This window comes from Thalassophryne amazonica, chromosome 3 (genome assembly GCF_902500255.1).
Source record: "Thalassophryne amazonica chromosome 3, fThaAma1.1, whole genome shotgun sequence".
Lineage (NCBI taxonomy): Eukaryota > Metazoa > Chordata > Actinopteri > Batrachoidiformes > Batrachoididae > Thalassophryne > Thalassophryne amazonica.
The window spans coordinates 45,374,973-45,401,374 of NC_047105.1; the positions used below are offsets into that span (position 1 = coordinate 45,374,973).

At 40.9% G+C, this 26,402-nt stretch overlaps 1 protein-coding gene and 1 long non-coding RNA gene across 2 annotated transcripts in view; both read left to right on the top strand.

The window, feature by feature from the left end:
- Window positions 1-2,180: 2,180 nt before the first annotated feature.
- LOC117506629 lies at window positions 2,181-13,476 on the top strand. The gene is made up of 2 exons (XR_004559518.1): window positions 2,181-3,632; window positions 13,351-13,476. It is a non-coding gene; the product is annotated as an uncharacterized LOC117506629 (long non-coding RNA).
- Window positions 13,477-18,431: 4,955 nt separating this feature from the next.
- Window positions 18,432-26,402, top strand: part of LOC117506628 (poly(rC)-binding protein 2-like) — a 33,188-nt gene continuing 25,217 nt past the window's right edge. The window contains exons 1-3 of the mRNA XM_034166156.1: window positions 18,432-18,461; window positions 18,552-18,585; window positions 18,682-18,798. Coding sequence (XP_034022047.1) covers window positions 18,775-18,798 — 24 coding nt within the window. The 5' untranslated portion in view covers window positions 18,432-18,461; window positions 18,552-18,585; window positions 18,682-18,774. The remainder of the gene's footprint in view (window positions 18,462-18,551; window positions 18,586-18,681; window positions 18,799-26,402) is intronic.

Below are 26,402 nucleotides of genomic sequence, written 5' to 3' on the forward strand. Positions count from 1 at the left end.
TTAGGGGATCAAATACTTATTTCATGCAATAAAATGCAAATTAATTATTTAAAAATCATACAATGTGATTTTCTGGATTTTTCTTTTTTTTTTTTAAGATTCTGTCTCACAGTTGAAGTGTACCTATGATAAAACTACAGACCTCTCCATTCTTTGTAGGTGGAAAAACCTGCAAAATTGACAGTGGATCAAATGCTTATTTCCCTCACTGTATGTCAAAACTACTTCATGGATTCTGACCAAATTTGCACCAAGGATAGATATTAGGCCTTGGAAGACTCCACTGAATTTTGGAGGTGATCTGGATCTGGAATGGTGGATGTTAGAAATCTCGGATTGCTCTTGTTTCCTAATGTGTGGATGTTAATTTATTTGCAGTGGAAAATGCTGTATGAAGTTGACCTTTGGGTGATGCAACAGTGCTGCCTTCAAGTTTGACAAAAGAATTTCAAATTCAGCTGTATCGTCATTGTGAGACATTCAATTAATTTTGTAGAGTCAAATCACAATTTAAAGGTCTCCACAAGGGAAAGGCTGAACACTAGTCCACTTATTGGCTCTGTGTGACACATGATTGGTAGAGTGATTCGGCAGGTTGTTGACCATTAGAGACAACTGTTCTTACTAAATAATGATTAGCATGAAAACAGTATTGGTATAGTATATAATATATACTGTACCAATATGTGATGCATTGTATATGAGACCAACATACTACATATTGGTATAATCTACCAGTAGAGGCTGGCTTGTGACCAGAGGATCTTTAGTTTGAGTCCCAGTCAGCCAGGAAAATCACAAAGGTTGTTTGGGCAAGGTCTAAAATGTACCAAGTTGCTCCCATGTGCAGCTTAGTGCCTTGGATGGGAGCACAATGACAGCAGTGTGCATGTATCTATAAATGAATAGGGGAATTTGAAGTGTCATTCTAAAGCACTTCTAGCGTCACCATGAAATGTAAAAGTGCTGCAGAAATATGGTGCATTTACCATATAAATATGTAATATAGGTAGTATCCAGCATCATACTGGAGTGGCATAGAGAATTATTTTCTTGAAAACAAATGTGAAGTTTCAGCTACAGTTCGCCAGAAGGTTCATGGGAGACTGAGCCTGGATATGATTTGTTTTCTTGCAGGAGATTCTGCTACCAAGACATCCAAACAACTCTGAAGGAGTTATAGACTATTGTGGTTGTGATTGGAGAAACTGCACAGTACAAATTTTTTATGCTGCACCACCACTCCCAATTTCATGGTGGTGTGGTTGTGCAGCAGCACACAGAAGCTGAACTGTGCAATTTGTCCAATTGTAGAAACAGAAGGTTACGACAAAGCCACAGTTGTCTGGGTGTCTTGGTGGCAGCCTTCACTAGCTTTCTTCCACAATTATGCGTTGTTTTTTTTTTTTTAAGAAATACCTACTCCAGGCAGGGTTACCATAGAGTACCATAATGATTCATGTAAATGAAGTCCAAGTATTTTAATCTTGATGTGTAAAACTATATTACAGTATGTCCAAGTAGTTGTGCCCTCTGAAAATGGAGCACCTGTGTATAAAAATGGCTGTAATTCCTAAATGATTAATGTGATCTTTTTGTTAAAACTCTTTAAATAAAGCTAAAAGTCTACAATACAAACACATCATTTACGCCTTTGTAGTGTGCAGAGGCAAAATGATTAAAAATGCCACTGCCCAACTACTCGTTTCATATACTATGTGATTTTGTTTTGTTGAACTCAACATTTCTGTTGTACACTATTATAATTTTTTTCAGAAGCAGGTTTTATTGCCAAGTATGTGTTCCCGTGCAAGGATTTCACGTTGTTGAGCTGGTTCAGAAATAAAGCCAACCGTACAAAAGATAATCAACATAAGGTTTCTAACTACATGTACATCTAAAAAATTGTAATATTGTGATAAAGTTGAGTATTTTTGATAAGGTATTTCAGACAATGAAAATAATATATATTGTAGACTCATTACATATAAGAATAGAACAGAATAGACCCTTTATTGTCATGGCACATATATACAATGAAACTTGTCCTCTGCACTTAACCCATCCTAATTACAGTTAGACACAATAGAACCACTCGGAGCAGTGGGCAGCCACAGTCTGGCACCTGGGGACCAACTCCAGATGTAGAGATGTTGCCTTGGTCAGGGTAGGAGAAAGGAGCAGACCCTAAATAAGCATGTCTTTGAAGCTAAAATGTTTCAAGATTTTTTTTATTTTAATTTTGATATGGCCTACAGCAAAAAAAAAAGTAAAGTAAAGAAAAACTCATTAGACAGGCTGATCGCCTCCATGCCACTCCATACTGATGCAGTAATTCATTCAAAAATAGCCCCAAAACAAAGTATTGAATGCACAAATCAACATACTGTTCAGAATTTTGACATTCCATTTTTGAATTGATCAGATGGAATATTCTAATATTTTGAGATACACATTTTGTATTTTTGAAGCTGTAGAGTGGATTATTATTAAAAAAAATTCTTGGAACACTGCCGACAGTTTGAACCGGTTGATATGATTGGGAGCAGTATTGCCACAGTTACTTTGAAAAGTTACTTTTTTAATTACTTTATATAGTTACTTTATTAGGATCTGCAGACAACTTGCAACAACTATGGTTGAGTAATTGGCAAAGTAACTAATAGTTACTTTTCTAAGTACTCGATCTTAAAACTAACCAAGTTAGATTAGTAGTTACATCATTAGTTACATTCAGTAGCTGCTGACAAATTGTGCCTGCTAAAGAAGTAACTGTATAAAGTAACTGCAAAATGTAGCTGTTAAAAAGTAACTCATGAAGTAACTTTTCAAAGTTACTTTGGCAACACTGTTTAGGAGTTTATCTATAATAAAATTATTTACTACCTGTTGTATTTTGTTGTCTATGTTCGTATTTATTTATGTTGCTAAAATTATTTCAGTGCAAATACAGTTGAAATGTAGAAGTATATTTAAAAATGTAGAAGAGTATTTAATAATTTCACTTTGTGAAAAATATTGGGCTTTTTCCACAATATATATATTTTTTAGATGTACGTGAACATATGTGCATAAGGTCGAATTGTGATGAGTGTTAGGTACAGAAATGTGCAAAAAGGTTTTTACTGTAGTAGGTGATGGGAGAAGAACAGGCAAGATACGTATGATACTGTGACTTTTTAAATATTGAAATGTGTGCAAAATGTACAAAAATTTGCAAGGGAAGGTGTGGATTCTGCCATTCCGCAGAGTACGATGATTATTTAAATAAGTATGAAAAAATGTACAAGAAATGTCGCACGTTTTACTGTTGTTGGTATATTAATGTTACATTTGATTGTATTATTATTTCATGTAATCTAGTATGTTGTGGTAGAGCTCTTAAAATATCCTGCAACACTTTAAAATAAAGGCGTGCAATCACGTGCTTGAGGTTGGGTGAAAGAGTAAAGTTCAAAGGTGAGGGTTGTGTTGTCTTTGTGTTAAAGGAGTGGAGCTCGATCTCACATCACTCTTCCCTTTTCCCCGATTCCTTTCTAAACTCTCCCCCGGGTTTCTACCCTCCCGAACCTCTCCCCTTCTACCCTTACAACCCCAACCCTCCCCCGATCACTTGTTAGTGAACGAATCGGGTAAGTTTATTTTCGTATTTGTTGTATTTGGTATTTGTTGTAAATAGCAGCAGCAGCGGAAAGAAATCGCGCTTAGCCATTAGCGGAGAGTTAGCGAACAGGCCGCATTAGCCTCACTGCCAACAGTTTCATTATTAACGGCGTTTTAAACTAGTAATTCATTATTTGTTACATGCTTCTGGTGTGACGGAGTGTTTGACGACCATGCCACATAGGTTATAGATATTCCGTTTGGGTTTCATAACGTTAACTACTAAGTTATACGACTAGTTAGCTTTGCTAAGTGTCGCACGCGTGCTCCATTCATTGTTTCCACAAATGCTAAACAGCTAATGGATATAAACTAGCTTTAACTGTTGATGGAACTTTATTTAAAGAAAAAAAGACGATTGACATATGGAGCTTGGTATGTTTTTTTCGTATTTGTGTTTGCTCCGAAATATTTGTCAAACTAAAAGTACGTCGATGAACTCGCTAATAATGGAGGCAACGTTCGCTGCTAAGCTAAACAGGCTACCATATGTTTTGCCATGAGCGCGGACGGATTCAGCGCTAATTTCCGCATCTGGAGTTGGTTAACTTGAGTCGTAGGTGAATTCATTTCTTTGAAGGTATGTTAGTCTAAATACCAGCTTGCTGTTTGAACAGTAGGTCACTTTTCACTGACTCACTGTAGTGCGTACGCCTCACTTTGCACGAGTAACCTTAGCACAAGGAAGGACGGATTTGTCTTTCACTTTTGGTGTGGCGCTGTGTGATTATATGTAACGTTGGCAAAAAAGTACGATATTTCCAAAAAAAAAAAAAAAATCGTAAAACATCAGAATTTGGGCTGAAGCATCGGACGCGAAATGATTATTTCCCGCAAACTGTTGGCCGCTGTCATTACGTACAGTGTAATTGCTGTTTATGCCTTTTAAAGATTTTGTGAATGATTAAAACCTAAAAAAGAAACTTATCATATATGGAAGTGCATATTAACAGAGTAGATGGTGAAAAGAAACCTTAAAATATTAATAAGAATGTAATAATGAATATGCAGTTTACAGATTTACACACTCATAGCTAAGCAAACAAATGAGAGAATTTGATGAAACGTCACTTCCAAGGATATCCTGCTCCTAAAGTTGTTGGCCTAGGAAAAAAATAATAGTTGACTTGTGCAGCTAGCTTGCAACTGCCATACTCTAGAGTGTTTACACAACATTTTAGTGATAAAACATCGGAATGCGCAATGAGGAAGGAGTGCATCATTTACAGATGTACAAATGGTGACACAAACAAACGGTTGTGAAGTTTCACAGAATTCGAAAAGATTTTATGAGGGGAAAGCAATATTTGAGTGTGATTACAGGAGGGACCCAGTTACGGTGTCACGGACTGAGGTGACCCCCATATCAGATTTGTATGTTCGCTATCAGTGCATGTGCATAAAATGGGAAGCTTGTTCTGTGTGCAGACCAAAAATCATGTTTACAGGCAGGTTATTTTTTCTCCATAAATTGAAACCAGAGTTGTCCTTTCTGGTCCTTTGCACGTTTGTAATAACAGCACATTTTGTTTCCCAACATATTAAAACTGTGGCAAAATGACACTAAGAATGCATAAACGTGTCCTATTTCATGCAGCTCCCACACTCTGTTGTTATTGTAGTGTAAGATTATATGTGGACCCTCCCTAATATTTGCACTGAAATGTTGTTAATTTTAACAACATAAATATGAGCATAGACAACAAACTACAACAGGCAGTGAATAACAGTTTTATTATCGATAAACTCCTAACTAGGGATAGGCGTTGATAAGATTTTATCTATCAATCCGATTCCTTATCAATACCTCTTGTGAATTTTCTGTTTACTAAAAGTAGGCTTTACAAGTTTTCTATGTGAGCATTTTATTGAGTCTTAAAGTAAATAAATATGAAATTGGTCACTGGATCCTTAAACTCTGGACATAAATAGAAATAAACAAAATCTGTAGTTTGTGTCAAAAGCATTTCCTTTCAGACATTATTGGCATGAATATCGCTCCATACCTCTGAGCTGAGCTCTTGCAGCCAGCTGTACAGCACGTCAGCATCAGTGTAATTCATAAAGGACACAGGACGTCCCATTTTGGGAGGAAAAAACATTTTAATCGATTGTAGTTTGTCTGTGTTACAACTTCCGGAAAGAGGTGTCATTTTATTTAAAGCGGCGATGTCAACCTGACTCTAACTTGACTCGGCAGAGAGCGGCGCAGCATTTGGAGCTCTGCAAACAGAACGGAGGACAATTGTCATTTCTTGACCGCAACAAGAGTCCCAGTTAGTGGCTTTAATCCACACAAAAGTGACTCATGATTGACATATTTTAATGGTTTTGAGAGGGGTTAGGAAGTGGACTTGCTGCTTCTGAAGAACAGTGAATCAAAGAACCAACAAAGCAGTGGATCGAAGCACTGCTTCATTGGTTCAAGCGTCAAAGCGCAGTCACGCTGCAGAAGTGGTTGATTACAGAGCCACTGCAGGGTCTGCAATCAACGTAGAGAAATGATCACTTTCCCGACAAACGCCTTCAAAAACAGCCGCTCTGAAGGACCAATAAGGGAATCGTTAAGCAAAAAGGCTATTGATGTCGGTGGATTGAGTCATTTCTTAATGATACCCAAAAAGAACCAGTTCTTGATACACAACCCTACTTCTAAACAGTAACAATTGGTTCAAAATGATTGTGCATGTTCTTCAATAACATGGCTTTGCCTGATGTTGCACATAGTGATGGCACATCTGGTAGTGGGGAGTAGGTTGGCGAGGATCTTGGTGATGTATGAGGATTTCTTTTTGGCTATGGCTTCTGCCTCAGGCCACCTCAGGCCACTTGAGTCAGTCTGTGAAAACAGTGATGTAGCAATTTCCACCGACTGACATGGTCAAAGGCCCCACAAGGGTCATCCCATACTGGGTGAAGCTGGTATCTTGTGTTGGTATATGGGGTGTAGGACATTTGGAACCTTGAGAAGATGGTTGCTGCGCTAGCACACATCACACATGGCTTCAAATACAGAAATGGGATATATGTCAGTAAGTCCCTTCAGCTGCTCCCTTGTTTGCACTCGGGGTTGCCACAGCAAATCCAAGGTGGATCTGCATGTTGAATTGGCACAGGTTTTATGCCGAATGCCCTTCCTGACGCTGCTCCACATTACATGGAGAAATGTGGCAGGGGTGGGATTTGAACCCGGAACCTTCTGCACTGAAACCAAGCGCATTAACCATTTGGCCACCACCCCTGCTTAGAAATGGGATATATGTAAGACACATAATATGAAATACATAATACACGTTTTATATAGGGGGTTCGTATCCTATGCCATAGAAATTAGACATGAGTACTAAAATATTCATTAAATACAAGGGTTACAAATTCTGTTATAGGAAATGGACCTAGATAATACACATTTTATATATGGGGGGGGGGGGGTGCATGTGATATGCCATAGAAATAATTGAACCTGGATACCATTTTATATATATATATATATATATATATATATATATATATATATATATATATATATATATAAATACAAATACAGGGGTCTAAATACTTTTTTAACCTATTTGCACTGGGGCTAGTAACAAAAAATGACTTGCACAAACAAAAGTCACTTCAGTCACTTTCACACCATGCCCACTTCGAGTTGTTTCTTCCTGTGGCGTCATGATGACACAGGAATTTCTGTGTCAGGTGCGCGTAGCAGGGGGGCAGAGAGGAGGTGAGAACGCAGCCTGCAGGTTCTCTGCACAGAGAAATCAGAGTGCACAGTTTGGCTGCAGTCAGACTGCACTCTGATTTCTCTTCTAGTTTATATTTGTTCTTGTGCTGAACTGCAGGTCTGCGCTCTGAGTTCTGTTATAGTTCATCTTTCCTCCTGTGACTGCGAGATGCGTGCGCACGAACGAACCGTCCGTGAGTAAATGTGGAGATGTCTGTTAGTTATACTTCATGTGGACATGTCCTGTCTCTGGCAATCAGTCTGTGAGCATGACTTATGTCCTTTTTTTTTAACACAGTGATGAGAGCGTTTGAGCGGAGAGCAAGGAACTTACAGCCTGCAGCCAGACATTTTTTTTTTCACTTGTGCGCGCGAACGAATTGTCACAGCATCTTGCTCCGTGTGTGAGAGTCATAAATCGCAGGGAAGATGAAGACAACACACTGGAAATGGTTTTTTCCTTATTTATTCCTTTATTGGTTCATTCTACTGGTGCTTATAGTTGATAAAGCTTGGATAAAGTTACTTGCACCAGTGCAAGTGCAGTATAAAATTACGTGCACCGCTCGAATAATACGTGCACAAACTAGCACATGCACGTACTATTTTGAGCTCTGTAATATATACTAGTATATATTATATACTAGGGATGTGAATCGTTCAACAACTCACGATTCAATTTGATTCCGATTCTTGGGGTAACGATTCGATTTCAGAATCGATTTTCGATTCAAAGAGCTCTGAGAAATAGTTATTACTTAAAAAATGTTTATGTTTAAGAAAATGCAGCTTTGCAAGGTTAATCAAGTGATTCTAGATGTAAATCTACTTATCTGCTTTGCTTGTTTGGAGTTGGCTGGCAGTTTAGCGAAGCGCTGGTCAGTAGTCGGCAGAGACCGCTGCTCCTCTCTTTTAGTTCCGGGTGATGGCGTAGCATATGGGCTTGTGGATTTAAAGTGTTTCCGAAGTACTTGACTTTCATTTTGCAGGTTTTGCACACTGCTTAAGTCATATCAAGCGCCTTCTTATGCAGCAAATAATAAAGTCCAAAATGCGCCCAAACATTTGGCTTCAGCAAAGACGGTGCTGGCTGAATTAGCTCTTCGTCCGCCATGCTAAGCTACAGCCACTGAACTCTGTAACTCACGAGTGTTTGAAGCACGCCGGACCACCCCCCCTCACGGGGACACTGTAGTACGGAAGCCGTTGCCTGACAAACAGTACACGCAGCGAGTAAGCAAGAAAATGTTTTAAAAAATGCTTTTTTAAAATCGATTCTTGGACATTTTGGATTGATTCAGAATCGTAATAAATAAGAATCGCGATTCGGACGTGAATCGATTTTTTTTCCCCGACACCCCAATTATATACTAATATAATATAAGTTGTAGTTTGGACTATCTGATGGAATGTTGTGGGGTAAAAACAGCAAAAATGGTGACAAAAGTCAATTTCAGTTTGTACAGGGGTCAAAAGCTAAAGTTGCTCCAACTTCAGAAAAAAATTATGCAAATTATTGTTTGGCTTAATAGGATTCTAATAAGGAATAGCTTTCACCATCTGTCATACTTAGTTATCACGTTACAGGGTAACATATGTCACATGTCATAGAATCCAATGGACGTCGACCTTGTTTGACCTTTACTTTAGAGACCAAACATTCAAGTAGGGATGGGACCGATCCAATCACGGATGGTCCAAACTATACTTTTTTTGGAATTGTTATGATTAGACAAATAATGTGGTATAGTTTTCAATGTGATCAAAGCATTTTTAAATTTTGACCTCTGTGTAATTCTTCATTGACCCCTACCTGGCTACAGCTGCCACCCTGGGATGGGTATCATACATTTTTGTGTAGGCCATGGTACACTGAGGCTGGATTCTAAGTGTCGTTTAGTCACCTTAAGTGGTACCGAGTGGTAAGGTAAGTGCAGGTAAGTGATACCTGCTTGGGCCATGGACTATATGTTGAAACATGGGACATAATTTCCTCCAACATTACAAGAATTTTTGGCTGTGTTGCCCTTGACATGCTAACAACAATAGCACCCTCATTCTGTGGATGGCCAGGGCCACGTGCAATGATGTCACTGTCAGGATCCCCAAATTCTCCTGTATCCAGTGCAGCAACCACAGTTCTAATCTTCATGCAAAACGAAACTCAAGCTTAACCCAGAACAGCCAGCCTGTAGATCATCTCAACTGCTGACATTATTTTTTTAACTCAAGAGAAATTTGTGTCACCAAGATTGTTTGGAGGACAGATTTGGACCTGTAGAAATGCTTAATTTTGCCCAACATCTTAAAGTCTGAGGACTGGGAGCACATGTTGAGGCTGGACATTGCCATATCCATCACACGATACAACTTGGTACAGATGACAAGGGGGCTGAGTGCATCAAGTGGACTTGGGCAAGTCATTTCATGACTGAGCAACCGCTTAGAGGAGTTTCATTCAGCAAGGAAATAGAAGTTTAAATGAAAAAAGCAACAGTTACATTCTTCTGCACATTTGCAGGAGGGGTCACCTCCTCCTCCCCCAGGGGTTCAGTTGGCCTCCCCTGAGAAAGTTTTGAATGTCTATGTATCTGTAGGTAGCTTCTGGTGATGTTTCTCGCAGGGTAGGTATGCAAAACTATTGTTTTATGGTGACGGTACCAAGTTTTGCACAGATATTGTTTGATATATCATTAAAAAAAATAAGCTATCGTGTGCGGTGGTGGGTAATATAATCTTAGATGCAACATGACGCAGATGTGGAGGATTCTGAATCAGTTCACAAATGTGTAAAGAAACTTTTAATAAATGTTAACTGGAGAGATGGGAATTTGGCTGTTTGTGACTGTTAATAAGCACGTTTCATATTTAAACCTGCATTTCTAATTTTACTGCAGTTTTTTTTTTTTTTTTATAAGCTAATTTGTACTTTTTAAGAACATTTACCATGTGCTTTTACTAATCTGCTCCAAATCTGGTGGTGCAGCTGTAGCTGCCAATGTGCTGGGTGATCAAACGGAAAAGCCACCTGTTTTTGGGGCTATGATAAATGTGGCCTACCTAGCGACAAGCTCTAGCTACACGTGAACATGGTGTTTTTACTTCAAAATCTTTCAATGACAAATGAACCAAACCGTTACACAACAGTGTTTGTTGCATCTTTAAAGGGGAGCTAAGTAACTATTTTTTTTTTTTTTTTTTAACCTAAGTTTTACAGTTTGGGGATAACTGTAATGATAAACAACTTATTTTGGGGAGAATATAACCTTTCACCCCCCACCCCTTTCACCTCACCAAATGATGTCATAACTTAAATCATTTGATATATTCTGGATCCTGTCATCAAGCCGTTTTAATTTGGTATATTACGCAACATGTTTTATTGAAGTATTAAATTTGGCATACTTTTTAGGTCATCTTTGACCTGAAGGTAAACCTTGATGGTCAAGGTCGTTCGCTTATCCCAGGTAATGGTTTATGCACCAGATTACCTACTATAATCATATGTAAAATACGATGGGGTTATCGCAACTGGCCCACTCCTACAGGTACTCTGCCCTGCACCATCTGTGGGCCAGTGGCATCGCTCTCTCCTCTCCTTTCATCTTTTCAGGCACCAGCACATGGCAGGAGTTGAGTGGCTACCGTAGGTCATCAGATGGGCACCCTCCCTTCTTTTGATGTTTCGTCAAATTAAGCCCATGACACATCGGGAGGGCTTGACAGCAAATCCAGTGTCCTGGATCTTCCCCTCGCTGACTGCCACTCAACTCTCTGCCATTGATCGTTCCACAGCCTGGCTCTGCCACCTCACATCGCTATGAATCCAAATCCATCTGGATGCTGCCTCTGCCTGCCTGGTGATGTTGCCTATCAAGTGCTTCCTGGCCACCCCTTCAATTCTCAACTGCCCCAGCATCCTCCAAAGTGACTGTCCAGCAAAGCCCCTGCAGCCGACCTCTACTGGAAGGTTCCAGGCCTTCCACCCGTTTTGCTGGCAGTCATGTATCAGGCCTTGATATTTCCCCTTCTTGCACTCATGCGCCTCCTCAATCCGCTCTTCCCAGGGTACGGTCAGCTCTATGAGTACAACCAGTTTAGTCCTCTTAGACCAGAGGACCATATCTGGTCTAAGGCTAGTGTGGGCGTTCTCTGGGAATTTGAGCTGCTCCCTCAGGTCTGCCCACATCTCCAGTCCTTGCTGAGGCCAAAATGCCTCTGTTCCTACGTCCTACGGCAGCTGCCTCACCTGACCTGACAAAATTGATAAAGCAGGGCCTGCTGGAAAGGTCTTTTGCCTTTTTCCTTGCCTGCTCGACCCCACCTGCCAACTGCAACAGAATCTTGTCATGACGCCACCAGAATTTTCCATCGGCCAAGCTTGACTGGCAAGACAAGAGGACATGCTCCAGGTTGGCTGGCTTCCCACAGAGCTTGCAGTTGGGGCTCTCTACCAAACCCCATATGTGGAGGTTTGATGGGGTCGGCAGAACATCATAAACCGAGCACAGAAGGAACTTTACCAGGTCAAACCCTTCTCTTGCACTCCGTCCCATCTTGTCCAGCTGCCTTGCTTTTTGATGGCTATGGCCTTTACATGCCGGGTCTCCTCCTCGACCTTACGGATCTCTCTCTGCACCATGTGTCGTGGTTCATTTGGATTTGCTTTTCCCCAGCTTGTCCTAGTTGAACAACCCAGTCCAAGCCTGCCCCTAGCTACTATCCCCACGATGTCCGCCTGGTGCAGCCGATTCTCCACCTCTGTGAGTGCTCTGCTGGCTGACCACTTGCGACCCGCCCTGATGGTAATGTCTGCCTGCCGCACTTTCTCATCCTTGCTGTCTCTCAACATCATGGTCTGCTGTATCTTCGTCGCTTTAAACTCCTCTACAACCGATGTTACAGGCAGCTGCAGCTTGCTACCTGTGCTGTACAATCCGATGGAGCTAAAGCTTTTAGGTACACCTAGCCATCTCCTTAGATAGGTGGAAATTGATCTCTCCAGTACCTCAACAGAGGAGACCGGTATTTACAAGCAGTAACCACAGCAACCTAGGGAGTACCCCATGCTGGTACCCCCAGGCCTTGTACTTGCCAGGTAAACTGCTCTTCTCCAGGGATGTCATCCAAGTTTTGTTTGGCTAAACATCTCCTTCACACTGTTTGTCATTGAGGTCCGCCCTATACCATTTCCCTAAGCTCTTCACCGATTTTTCCTTAAGTGTAGGGATAACTGTGTCCTTGATCTTAAAGCGGAACAGTCCTGGACACGTCCTTTCCTCAATACCAGGCTCCTTGATTTTCCAGGTTTGAACTCCATCCGTGCCCAATCAATGAGCTCGACCAGGTTCCTCCAAGATCCATCTTCCTTCTGGTACTGACTTTGCCGTGATGGTAAGGTCATCCGTGAATGCCCTTACAGGTACCTGCTGGATGCCGTTTGCCAGCATTAGCCCCCCGGCGCATTTTTTCTGCTGACTTAACAAGGAGATTCATCGCTGCTGAGAACAAAATCACAGAGAGTTGTGCATCCTGTGACAATTCCCACTTCGAGCCTCTGCCAGTCGGTGGTAAAGTCCCTGCAGGGACTCATCCTGAACCGCATCCTGAAGTTGTCGAATATCTCTGCAAGAGATTATTGCAGTGCAGTTCCACAAAAAGTCATAAAGTATAATATTAACAATCCATGCTGTAGTTTGCTACAAGAACATGCAGAGCTATGAACTTAAAATGTTAAATTCAGAATTTGCTGAGCTGTCTTTATAGCTAAAATGCCATGGTGTGCTATAAATCTGCAGTGTTCAAGTTTGCTTTTCTTGTTAATTTACCATTGTGCAAGAATCCACTTTTAAAGATGGACTCTTATTTTCCTCTTGTCAAGAATCCGTGTCATTTGTTTAAGTTTGAGTCATAGTTCAGTCTTACCTGTTGTTGTTGTTCTGTGTGTTTATGTCCATTAGGACCATCTTTTTGATCTCAGTTCTATACGGACAGCTACAATACCTTGCAGGTGCAGTTATGGACTCCGGTATGATTGAAGGAGGGCTTAATGTCACCCTTACCATAAGGCTGCTCATGCATGGAAAGGTGAGATGACCCAACAGCTGCTTGTGAGGTGTATTTTTAATATAGATTATCTCTAAGAGAGATGTAGGCCTACTACCCTGGCAGTAACAGATGGAACCCGTTTATTGCTCTGGGCTTTTTCAATTCTTTCTGGCACTCTGTCACTGCCAAAGGTGGTGACGTTCAACTGATGAGGTAGGCAGATCTGTGTGTTGGTCAAGATGGCACTGGCATACAGTATTGTTGTAGTCTTTGTGGGCCTTTAGACCTCATCTGAACTCCAATATTCACCAACCCTGCTCTTGCAGATCACTCACTCTGCGTGTTTTCCTTGTCTGGTGTCTTCACACTTTATATATATATACAGTAGTGTTCAGAATAGAATATTAGTAGTGCTATATGACTAAAAAGATTAATCCAGATTTTGAGTATATTTCTTATTGTTACATGGGAAACAAGGTACCAGTAGATTCTCACAAATCCAACAAGACCAAGCATTCATGATATGCACACTCTTAATGCTATGAATTTGGGCTATTGGTTAAAAAAAAAAAAGTAGAAAAGGGGGTGTTCACAATAATAGTAGTGTGGCATTCAGTCAGTGAGTTCATCAATTTTGTGGAACAAACAGGTGTGAATCAGGTGTCCCCTAATTAAGGATGAATCCAGCACCTATTGAACATGCTTTTCTCTTTGAAAGCCTGAGGAAAATGGGACGTTCAGAAGACACTGTTCAGAAGAACAGCGTAGTTTGATTAAAAAGTTGATTGGAGGGGGGAAAACTTATACGCAGGTGCAAAACATTATAGGCTGTTCATCTACAATGATCTCCAATGCTTTAAAATGGACAAAAAAAAAAGACACGTGGAAGAAAATTGGAAAACAACCATCAAAATTGTTAGAAGAATAACCAGAATGGCAAAGGCTCACCCATTGATCAGCTCCGGATGATCAAAGACAGTCTGGAACATGGATTATTCTGAACGCTACTGTGTATTATACATACACATATAGTGCCACCTAGAAAGTATTCACAGCGCTTCACATTTTATTTTAGTTTTATTCCAAAATGAATAAAATTCTTTTTTTTTTTCCCCTCAAGATTCTACCATAATGACAATGTGAAGTTTTATTTTTCTCAAATTATTAAAATTAAAAAAACTAAAGAAATCACATGTTAAGTATTCTGTGTAAGAGCTAATCTGTAGCACCAGAAGCTAAAGCTTTCCAGTGTGACACAAGAGTAAAAGCCTTTTTAAGAGAAAAAGGGTCCACGCCTATCATCTGAAATAGACTTACTGTGCATTTAAAGTAAAACTGACTCCAAATAATGACTAAATGAAGTACTTTCATTTATTTTCGGAAATGCACTTTGTTTTCAAAATGGTACATGACACGCAGATGACACTCGCCTTTGCAGACGTACAGTGGGACGCACCGCTGCCTCGTCAGGGCTCATAACATCAGATCTTAAAGTTCAGAGACCGTTGTATACCCCCCCCCCCCCCAAAAAAAAATTGCCAGTACTCACAAACGTACTTAAACATCCCTTGTTGTTTCAGCATTCTAAAAAGACAGCGAGACAGAGGGAGGGAGCAAGAGTATGGAGCTAATCAAAGCCAAAAGTTTTGTAATCTGAAAAATAAAAACATTGAAAAAAATAATTTTGAAACTGAAAATTCAGTGTTTGTTTTTGTTTTTTTTATAATCATTTAAAAAGTATTATCAAAATAAAAATAAGTGTACGATATATATTTTTCAGTTTAAATACATTTTTGATTCAGCTCTAATTTTTTTTTGATCAAATAATTTTATTTTCATTCATATTTCTTTTTTTGGAACAGTCGGTTTGCATAACCAAAGAATTTCTGCACAAACTGTCAGAACCGTCTCAGGGAAGCTCATCTGCATGCTCGTCGTCCTCATCGGGGTCTCGACCTGACTCCAGTTCGTCGTCGTAACCGACTTGAGTGGGCAAATGCTCACATTTGCTGGTGTTTGGCACGTTGGAGAGTTGTTCTCTTCACGGATGATGCGAAGGAGATGTGTTGCACTGCATGAGGCAAATGGTGGTCACACCAGATACTGACTGGTATCCCCCCCCCCCCCCCCAATAAAACAAAACTGCCCCTTTCAGAGCGGCCTTTTATTGTGGGCAGTCTAAGGCACACCTGTGCACTAATCATGGTGTCTAATCAGCATCTTGGTATGGCACACCTGTGAGGTGGGATGGATTATCTCAGCAAAGGAGAAGTGCTCACTATCACAGATTTCGACTGTTTGTGAACAATATTTGAGGGAAATGGGATATTGTGTATGTGGAAAAAGTTTTAGATCTTTGAGTTCATCTGATACAAAATGGGAGCAAAACCAAAAGTGTTACGTTTATATTTTTGTTGAGTATACTTTTTAAATGATTATAAAATTCAAGAACAAACATTGAATTTTCAGTTTCAAAATTTCTTTTTTCAATCTTTTTTTTTTTTTTTTTTGTTATCACATTACAAAACTTTTGGCCTGGATTTAGCTCCATAAAAGAGCGCTTTATATACCTTTTTGAGAACGGAGCGCATTTCTGAAAATAAATAAAAGTACTTCATTTAGTAATTTGGAGTCAGTTTGGGTAAATTGTTGGGGTCAGATCCAGAAAAATCCAAAACTTGTAAAGACGTGAAAAAATAATTGCCCAGGAAAACGGAAAGGGATACACTAAATTTGACAGTCTGCGTGGTGGTGCAGTGACATTGTGCCATTGCTTAGTGAGAGCCCTGGACTATTGGTGTTGTTTAACAAATGCGAAAGTACTTTTTATCTGATTAATTGATAGAACACTTGATTACTAAAATAATCGGTAGCTGCAGCCCTAGTTCGCACAGCACCCACGGCCCCCTGTTGCAAGGATCTATACACAATGCCTGAAAGCTGAAAACATCCCAGTTCTTGCATGGCCAGCATACTCGCTGGACATGTCACTCATTGAGCATGTTTGGGATCCTCTGGATCAGTGTATACGACAGCGTGTTCCAGTTCCTGCCAATATCCAGCAACTTCACACAGCCATTGAAGAGGACCAACTTTCCACAGGCCGCAATCAACAACCTGATCAACTCTATGTGAAGGAGATGTGTTGCACTGCGTGAGGCAAATGGTACCAGATACTGGCTGGTTTGCTGACGCCGCCAGTAAAGCAAACCTGTACATTTCAGAGCGGCCTTAGTTTGTGGCCAGCCTAAGACACACCTGTGAGGTGGGATGGATTATCTTGGCAAAGGAGAAGTGCTCACTAGCACAGATTTGTGAACAGTATTTGAGAGACATAGGTCTTTTGTGTATCTTGAAAATGTTTTAGATCTTGAGTTCAGCTCATGACAAATGGGAGCAAAAACAAAAGTGTTGTTTATATTTTTGTTGTGTGTGTGTATATGAGGTCTATTAGAAAAGTATCCGACCTTATCTAAAAAAAAAACATGGATTTGAATCACGTGTGCTTGCGTGAGCCAACCTTGAACCTTCATACGCATGCATGATTTTTTTCACGCCTGTTGGTTGCGTCATTCGCCTGTGAGCAGACTTTGAGTGAGGAGTAGTCCAGCCCTCTCTGCGGATTTTCATTGTCAGGGAAATGGCTGAGAGACTGCCGCTTTGCTTGATCAAATGTTTTTTTAGAAACTGTGAGGCACATCCATGTGGACACCATTCGAGAAATTCGGGTGGTTTTTGGTGAAAATTTTAGGGCTTCAAAGACATAAGGGATGTTACTGTCCTTTAAGACGGCCCACAGCAGCTGTGGGGCACACCGCGCTCCAGCTGCCATCGACAGGCTGAGCGAGCCATTTCTAAACGGATCGCGCTGTGATCCGTGACCATCGTGTGCAATTTCTCTGGTATCAAAGAGCTGGACATCAACTATTTTCCTGCAGATTTCAACTTTTTAACAAGGAGATTTTGTCATGGAACAGCCGAGCGACGCTTCGCGCGTCACAATGGATTCCGCGCTGCTGGGACCGACAACAAACCACCTCCGTTTTGGTCTCACAGGACGGCTTTGAGAGGCGTTCAGACAGCTGAAGGAATTGTGGAAAAGACGTGGACATCAGCACTTTTTTCGGCAAATTGAGACAGACGTGCGGAGGAATTCCGCGCGTCGCGCGGGTGCCAGCCGATGTGCCCACCAGCAACGCCTTGATGAAGCGTCACAGAAGCATGTTCTGGCATGTTCCAGGCTCGTCCACATTTCTTGGATAATCACTCGACTGAAAAACCACCGACAGCTGTCTGAACGCCATCTCAAAGCCGTCCTGTGAGACCAAAACGGTGGTGGTTTTGTGTCGGTCCAGCAGCGAATCCATCGTGAAGCGCGAAGCGTCCGAGCGGCTGTTTCCATGACAAATCTCTTGTTTAAAAGTGAAATCTGCAGGAAAATAGTCGATGTCCAGGCTCATTGTGATAACCAGAGAAATTGCACACGATGGTCACAGAGCGATCCGTTTAGAAATGAAATGGGTCGTTCAGCCTGTCGATGCACCTGGAGCTCGGCGCTCCCCACAGCTGCTGTGGGCCGTCCTAAAGGGACAGTAACATCCCTTAATGTCTTTGAAGCCCAATAAAAATTTTCACCAAAAAACCACCTGAATTTCTCGAATGGTGTCCACATGGATGTGCTCACAGTTTCTAAAAAATTTGATCAAGCAAAGCGTCCAGTCTCTCAGCCATTTCCCTGACAATGTAAAATCGCCCAGAGGGCTGGACCACTCCTCACTCAAAGCCTGCTCATAGCGAATGACGCAACTGACAGGGCTTGAAAAAATCACGCAGGCGCATGAAGGTTCAAGGTGGCTCTGCAAGCACACGTGATTACAATCCAATATGTTATTTTATTTAAAAAAAAAAAAGGTTGGATACTTTCTAATAGGACCTCGTATATATTCCCTCCCCATCTCAAAGAAAGTTTTAACACCCCCCCCCCCCCCCTCTCATTTCAGAAGTCGGGAGTATAATTGGAAAGGTATGCTGTCATTTCATTTGATTGAAATATTGTTAGAATTTGCAGTGCAGTTTGTTTCAGCCAATGATTTTGATTATCTTTCACCAGTAGAAGGGTGAATCAGTGAAGAAGATGCAGAGAAGAGGTGAGGCCATTTTTATGACTTCTGTTTCCGCATAACGAGGCATATTAGGAGTGCTCTAAACTTCTTAGAATTTTTCATTTTTATCATTGTTTTTAGAGTGGCGCTCGCATCAACATCTCTGAAGGCAATTGTCCTGAAAGGATCATCACTTTGGCAGGTCCAACCACGGCCATTTTCAAAGCATTCTCTATGATCATAGAAAAGCTGGAAGAGGTTGGTTCCAGGTTAATCCATCTTACTTTTTTTTTTCTCTTCTTGTACTCCAGAAGAGTTGTATGTGTCTATGGTTTTTGATAAGGGTTGGAAGCTCATACAGGTATTCGCTTACAGTTTAAAAAAAAAAAAGTTCGAATGATGTTAAAATTTAGAATAACAAATCTGAATACAAAACTTTCTTTAAATGTTTTGCAGCTCCTTTAACTTCACAGAAGCTTTCAACATGACCTTTACACAAAAAGTGCAAGGCACTATAAATAAGATTATATGAAGTTGAATAAATAGACGACACAGCTCCAGTCTGCACACTACTGCCTTCTTCTGTGCCAGTCTGTGGAACAGCAACCTTCAGCTCTGAACCTGTGACGTCCTAACAAATCAAGTAGTGCTGCGGGTGGGACTTTACTGCAAATCAGAAGGCAGCGATTCATATTTTAAGAGTGGTACGGGCTAATGACCCATACCATTGCGCTAATTCATATAGGACATTTTATCATTAGCTTGGTGGCATCATGTCCTGCTGCCAACAGGCACTAAGACTTTCAAAGTGACCGAATAAGTTGAGTGTGTCGGTATAAATGAGGATTGTTGATGTATTATCATGCCTGGGAGCTTTTGTTGGGTTCTTAAAAAAAATAAACAAATTCAGTGAGGCAGGTTGCATTGGAAATATGTATCACTGCATCCCATAGTTTATCTTCAGTCTCTGTTTCTTTTTAATTGTATATCAGTCATTGCAAACACCAAAAACCATTTATCTGCAGCTAGCTAGGGGAGGTGTGTTGGTCTAGTGGTTAAGGCGTTGGGCTTGACACCAGAAACTCTTCGGTTTAAATCCCAGCCTGACTGGAAAATCACTAAGGGCCCTTGGGCAGGGCTTTAATCCCCTATTGCTCCCGCTGTGTAGTGAGCACCTTGTATGGCAGCACCCTGACATCTGGTTGAATGCGAGGCATTATTTGTATAGCGCTTTGAGCGTCTGATGCAGATGCAAAAGTGCTATATAAATGCAGTCCATTTAGCTCATACCATGCATTTAGCGATATGTTCAAAATAGTGTACGAAAAAAAGTAAACCCCAAATCCTTAAAATAGCTTTTATTTCCATAACGTGAATGCGTTGGGGAATATTGCACATTCTATTTCAAATCAAAACCTGAAGAAAAATTTATTATTGTACAGAAAATTAAGAAAAAGTAATATTAAGCTGTTCAAAAAATAGCAATGTCTGCATTTTTCTTTCTGTGACTCTTGCAGGTGGAACTTATTTAAAGGACATGTCGCACCAAAATCGTAACAATTAAACTGTAGGCTGTTAGTGACATCCGATGATCCACTGAGATTACTTGTGCACTTCTGTGATCAATTTCAAGTATACGGTATTCGCAACAAACAGCTACAGAGACGTCCGAAAACAAGTTCTCCGGTGTTTCCGACAAGCTGAGAATTGCGAGTGAGATGTTTTCCAGGAATGCACTTGTTATATGGCGTCAGATCAGTGGCAAAACCCCACCCGCATAAAAAAAACTGCGTTCCACAGTAGATATTAACTGCCTCGCACAAATTATCTCTGCGCCCTGTGCACAAAGGTGCGCAAGCGAGCACCAGCACTGCCCTGCTCACTCGAACTTGATTTTGCTCGCACGCAGAGAATTCCTGCTCGCCATCGCTTGAAACTATAGCACTATGGGGAAGGGAACCAGGTCAGTACTGGTTCTGCTGTGGTTGGCCGTCTCTGGAGAGTGAGGTTTGATTGACAGCCCTCCTCTCTGACCCGGAAGTGTCTCCTTCAGGGAGGTGGTGGTGTCATGGTTTGCACACGATTTAAGAGGTTTTAATTATCTGATGGTAATAATCACATTATTCCCTTTGATTGGTTTTGGGTGTACATAGTCAGTCTGCAGACGGTTGTCGGGAGGTGATTTTTTAGGACTTTCTGTAATTTGTTATGAAATAATGCTGAATTTCGCACGCAAGTTAATATCTACAGTCAATATTAGTTATATGCGCGCGTGGACGCATTTTTTACGCGAGTGGGGTTTTGTCACTCATCTGACGCCATACTTGCTAATGCTCAGAAATGAGAGGATAAAATACATCAGCGATCAGCATTATTAGCGGAGAGACTTGTGCGGACATGTTCATCCATCCATCCATTATTTTCTCCGCTTTATCCGGAGTCGGGTCAGCGGGGGCAGCAGCTCAAGCAAAGCTGCCCAGACCTCCCGATCACACACACCTCCCCCAGCTCCCCGGGTGAACCCCAAGGCGTTCCCAAGCCAGCGAGAGATGTATCCTTCCAGCGTTGTCCTGTGTCCTTCCCAAGGGCCTCCTCCCAATGGGACGTGCCCAGAACACCCTCTCCAGCGAGGCGTCCAGGGGGCATCCGGAAAAGATGCCCGAGCCACCTCAACTGACTCCTTTCGACGTGGAGGAGCAGTGGCTCGACTCCGAGCTCCTCCCGAGTGACCGAGCTCCTCACACTATCTCTAAGGGAGCGCCCAGCCACCCTGTGGAGGGAAACTCATCTCGGCCGCTTGTACCTGACGATCATCGTTCTTTCGGTCATGAGCCAAAGCTCATGACCATAGTTGAGGATCGGACCGTAGATTGATCGGTAAATCGAGAGCTTTGCCCCCCCTACTCAGCTCTCTCTTCACCACGACGGTCCGATACAGTGGACCGCATCACTGCAGACGCTTGCACCGATCCGTCTATCGACCTCACGCTCCATCCGTCCCTCTCACTCGTGAATAAGACCCCGAGATACTTAAACTCCTCCGCTGAGGCAAGGACACTCCACCGACCTGAAGAGGGCAAAGCACCTTTTTCCCGGTCGAGAGCCATGGCCTCGGATTTGGAGGTGCTGATTTCATCCCCGGATGCCTCACACATCGGCTGCAAACCGCCCCAGTGCACGCCTGAAGGTCCTGATTTGACGAAGCCAACAGAACCACATCGTCCGCAAACAGCAGACATGTGCGACATGTCCTTTCAGGACAAAGGCAGCAAATGTTGCATTGAATTTCTCTCTGAAAATCTGAGTAAAATAAGTTGTTCCAGACATTGTTCAGAGAACTGCATACTTTGATTAAAAAGTTATTTGGAGAGGAAAACATACAGGCTGCCTCAGTTACAATGATCTCCAATGCTTTAAAATGGCAGCCAAACCCGAAAAGATGTAGGAAAAAACTGAAAGCCACCATTCAAAGGGGCCGACGAATGGCAAAGACTCAGTCAGTGATCAGCTCCAGGGTGATCAAAGAAGGTCTAAAGTTACCTGTGAGTTCTGTAACAATTAGAAGATGCATATGTGAAGCCAAGGTATGGGCAAGAATCCCCTGCAAAATTACAGTTGATAAAACGACATGTGATGAAGAGGTTGCAGTTTGCCAAAGACTACATTGACTGCCCTAAAGAGAAATGGCACAGCATTTTGCGGACTGATGAAAGCAGATTGTTCTGTTGGGTTGAGAGTCCATAGACAGTTTTTGTCAGATGACCTTCTAAACTGAATTTCAGCCACTTTACGCTGTGAAGATCAGTGGAATATCATGAAATGGGTGGTTTCTCATACTATGGTGTGGGGCCTATTTATTGCATACTAAGGATCATGGGTCAGTTTGAAATACATCAAAATACTTTAGAGAGATTGTGTCCTCTTATGCCGAAGAGGAAATGCCTTTGAAATGGGTGTTTCAACAAGACGGTGACCCCAGACACATCAGTAACTGAGCAGTATCTTGATTCCAGACAAACAAAATTAATGTTATGGAGTGACCAGTCCAGTCCCGTGACCTGAATCCAATAGACAACTTGTGGGGCAGGCCGTTGACATTAAGTTTTATTGTGTACTTGTCCATAGGACAAGTAACCTGGCAATTTACTTGTCCTGTAGGAAAAAGCTGGTTGTCCGGGCAACCTGTGAGTGAGATTCAAATTAAGTATTTATCACATATACTTTGCTCTCACGTGTCACGTAATAAAAACCTGTCATACTTCTGTTGTTTGTAAGTACTTTAATATTCTAACATAAGAATTGCAGCTGAAATACAAAAATCATTACATTTCATCGTTTTCTGAGACTGCGATTCAGATTAAATATTTATCACATCTACTTTCCTTGTTTTAGTTGTTAGGCTTTTGTGTTCTTCAGTTTTATTTCAGAAGATGTGGCAACAGAAACAGTTCATCTGTGGTAATACAGGGAGACACTTATTGCCTTAATCCAAATTAAAATAAAAAACACTTCACTAAAAGACACAAAACATAAATAATGCATGGTCTTATAGTTTTTCAAAATGTGGTAGTGATGGACACGTAATGATCCTAACATTTACTTTGTCTTTTATTTCTGTAACTGCAGACCATTCCTACGTTTGAGGCCTGCAGCGTTTTCCAAGAAAAAAAGGTTGGGACAGGGCAGTTTATTGTTAATGGAAGAATTGGTTAATACAGCCAGTTTTCTTGGGAAATGTCAGAGGATGAATACATGAACATTTCCAATTCACTGAATATTTCTTAGACTTCATTTATATCAATCATTCAGAAACACAAACAGTGTGGTACTTGATGGTAAATCTGTGTCAGGTAGGCAGTGTCAAAACTAAAATGTCCATTGCTGGAAGAAGGCAAGTGAGAGAAGCCACCAAGACACAGCTTTGGAAGAGTGTTTGGCTTCTGTGGGTGTCAGGTGGAGAACTGGTAATATAACAAACATTTTATTTTATCTTCATTTTACATACAGTCCCTACTTTTTTTTAATTTGTGGTTGTTTCTGTTCCATTTCTGAAATTAAAGAACTGCTATAAGGACAAGTGTTAACATTTTTGTTTTTTTTTTCAAACTTTCAAACACAAAAAACAAACTCTTATAAGAAGGAAAAAAATACACAAACGTGCAGGAAAAACTGAACAATGCAGACTGATTTGACTCATGATTTTTGAAAATAATAAGCAGTAACTTACTTTGAAATAAATGAAACTCAGGACTGCAGCCTGATAATTTTGAAAATAAAAACTCAGCAGCTTGTACTTTTATTAAGACTAGAGTTCATTTCCTCTTTTTTTTTTTCTCCTCCTCAGTCACCGTTTTGTGCTTGAACATAAAACAACTACATTAAGCCCTCTAAAATAAATATCTTTGTAAAATAACAGCCTGTTAAAGTTCAGAGTTGCTGCTTTATGATTTCTGCTTCTGAACATCACTGCAGTTTCTCCACATCAGTTTTTTTTTATCACACGGATTTTTTGTTTTTTAATTATTATTATCTGTTCTTCTTATATCTCATTTTAAGGAATCGTGACCAATTTATTCATCTCATCATTTCAGTATAACTGTCACCGACACGTGCACACGGTGTGAACAGGACGTACCGTCAGAACAGTCCAGAGAAATAAAGGCAGTGCCACAAGTTTAGTTTCTGTTGTTTTTCACTCGGTGCTCAGCGCCGCCCTCCCCGCCCCCCCTCCCTCCTCGCAGCTAGCCGACACGCGCATGGACACACAGGCGGCTGCAGCGATCGGACCCAGTCTTAATTTTAGACGGCTTTAAGCAAAGCCGCCCGCTGTTTTTTCGGCCGTCTTTTTCGAAAATTGACCACTCAAATGACAGCAGGACGGTTCGCTGACTAAAACCTCGGTTCTCGCTTCCGTGAATTTTAATCCCGTATCGTCCCAATCATGTGATAATGGCAAAGTTGACTCCCATCCCGTGACCCGTGGGATTCCCGACAAAATGTCAGCCTCTACTGTGAACACACACTCCATACAGTGGTCTTGCGCACACATTGATATCATGTTTTCCGATTGTCCGCTGCATGGAGAAGTGGCGGGAACAACCAAAGACGCTTTCCTCATGAGGTGCGAGACAAGATGTGATGTAAATAAGAAACAAAAGGTTGTCAGGTATTTGATTCTGAGTGATGAAAATAAAGAATTTGAACGTTTTAAATAAAAAAAAAAAACCCACTCGTCTGGTCGGACAACGATATAGAGCTATGCTTATCCAATCCATTTTACGTTGTCCCAGACAATCGGACAAGCGTTAATGTCCGATGCCTGGGGGTTGGGCATAAAAAAATAGTTTCTGAGGCAAAACCAAGAAATACAGAGGAATTATGGAATGTAGCCAATCTTCTTGGGCTGGAATGCCTGTTTACAGGTGCCAGAAGTTGGTCGATCCTATGCAACACAGATTGAAGCAGTTCTCAAAAATTGTGGTTAGCGTGCGCGTTGGGTGTGTTTGATATTTAGTATTGCCAACTTGGCAACTTTCTCACTAAATCTGGCGACTTTCCAAACCCTCGTAATGACTTATTTTCTCAAAAGCAACTATCGACAATCTACCTACTTTTCCTGGCGCTACCTGAGACTTTTCTGATGTTTGGCGACTGAAAGTGAAAGTCCCTGTTATCACTGAGAGGCAGCGGGTCTCCCACCTCCTCCGCTGCAGCAGTCTGTCTGTAAACTAAAGCACTGAGAGGAGGGATATCTACAATCCTCCTCACTCGAACTCGCTCAGCCTACTCGCCTTGTTTGCTGCGCTGTGATTAAATAGTCCCCCAGACTTTGAAGAAGCCCTGGCCTTGAGAAGTTATTTACTTTAATAAGTGATGGCCAATTTTTAATGGCAAAATAAATAAATAAACAAGAATCAAGTTTATTTGTGTTTCTAAATATTTTTAAAGTGGTTTTACCCAATTTTTTGCCTCTCCCACAATGTTTTTGTTTTCAAAACGTTTTATTTAAAAAGATATAACAAACATTAACAGTTAATAGGAGATAGAAAATAAAATAAATTGTACAAAAGTAAAGGGATGCTTTAAATTAATTTTCTTAACAGAAATTCCTTATGCAGTGTGACAGGTTTTGGACACGTTAATTTTTCTGGCAAAAAATAGGAAGGTTGAATAAAATTGAACCAGGCTTCATGCTGGAAACCGTTGTGCTGCGCTTTACTTGTGGAAAGATTTTGTTAAAAGCTGTTTACTAGGAATTTATTTTTTATAATATTTCATAAATTTGTTGTTTATTTGCCAACATTTTATTGAACGTATTACCAGGCAGCGCTTTGCAATTATTTTATTTTCCTGTTTGTATAATGTTACAATAAATTGTTGGTTTAAACAACAAGCAAATTTAGGTTTTGCATTTTGTTCCCATACTGTACTGAAAATGAACTGAACTGTGACCTCAAAACCGAGGTACGTAACGACCGTGATTTTGTATATTGTTACATCCCTAATAGATAGATAGATATTCTGTACAATTTCCTTACGGTTTTGTTTTGGACTAGATATACAGTGTTCCCAATGCAAGTGTATGTATGAAATAAAAGATAGGAGGATTTTGAGCTTTACTCACTTCTTTAAAAAGCGTCATTATTTTGAATACAACCATACATCTGCTTGCTGATTTATTGGCCAGACTCCACATTGAAGGTCCATGTCTTTAGGGTCATGGTGCTTTCTATATAGTTGTGAGACTATGCTCCACTGGATTCTAGCCAATGAGGAAGGCAACAACTGAATGTTTTTGAGGCTCCTTGGACACTTAAGGAGACTGAGGTGTACTACTTGCATTGTGAAGATGTCGGCTACAA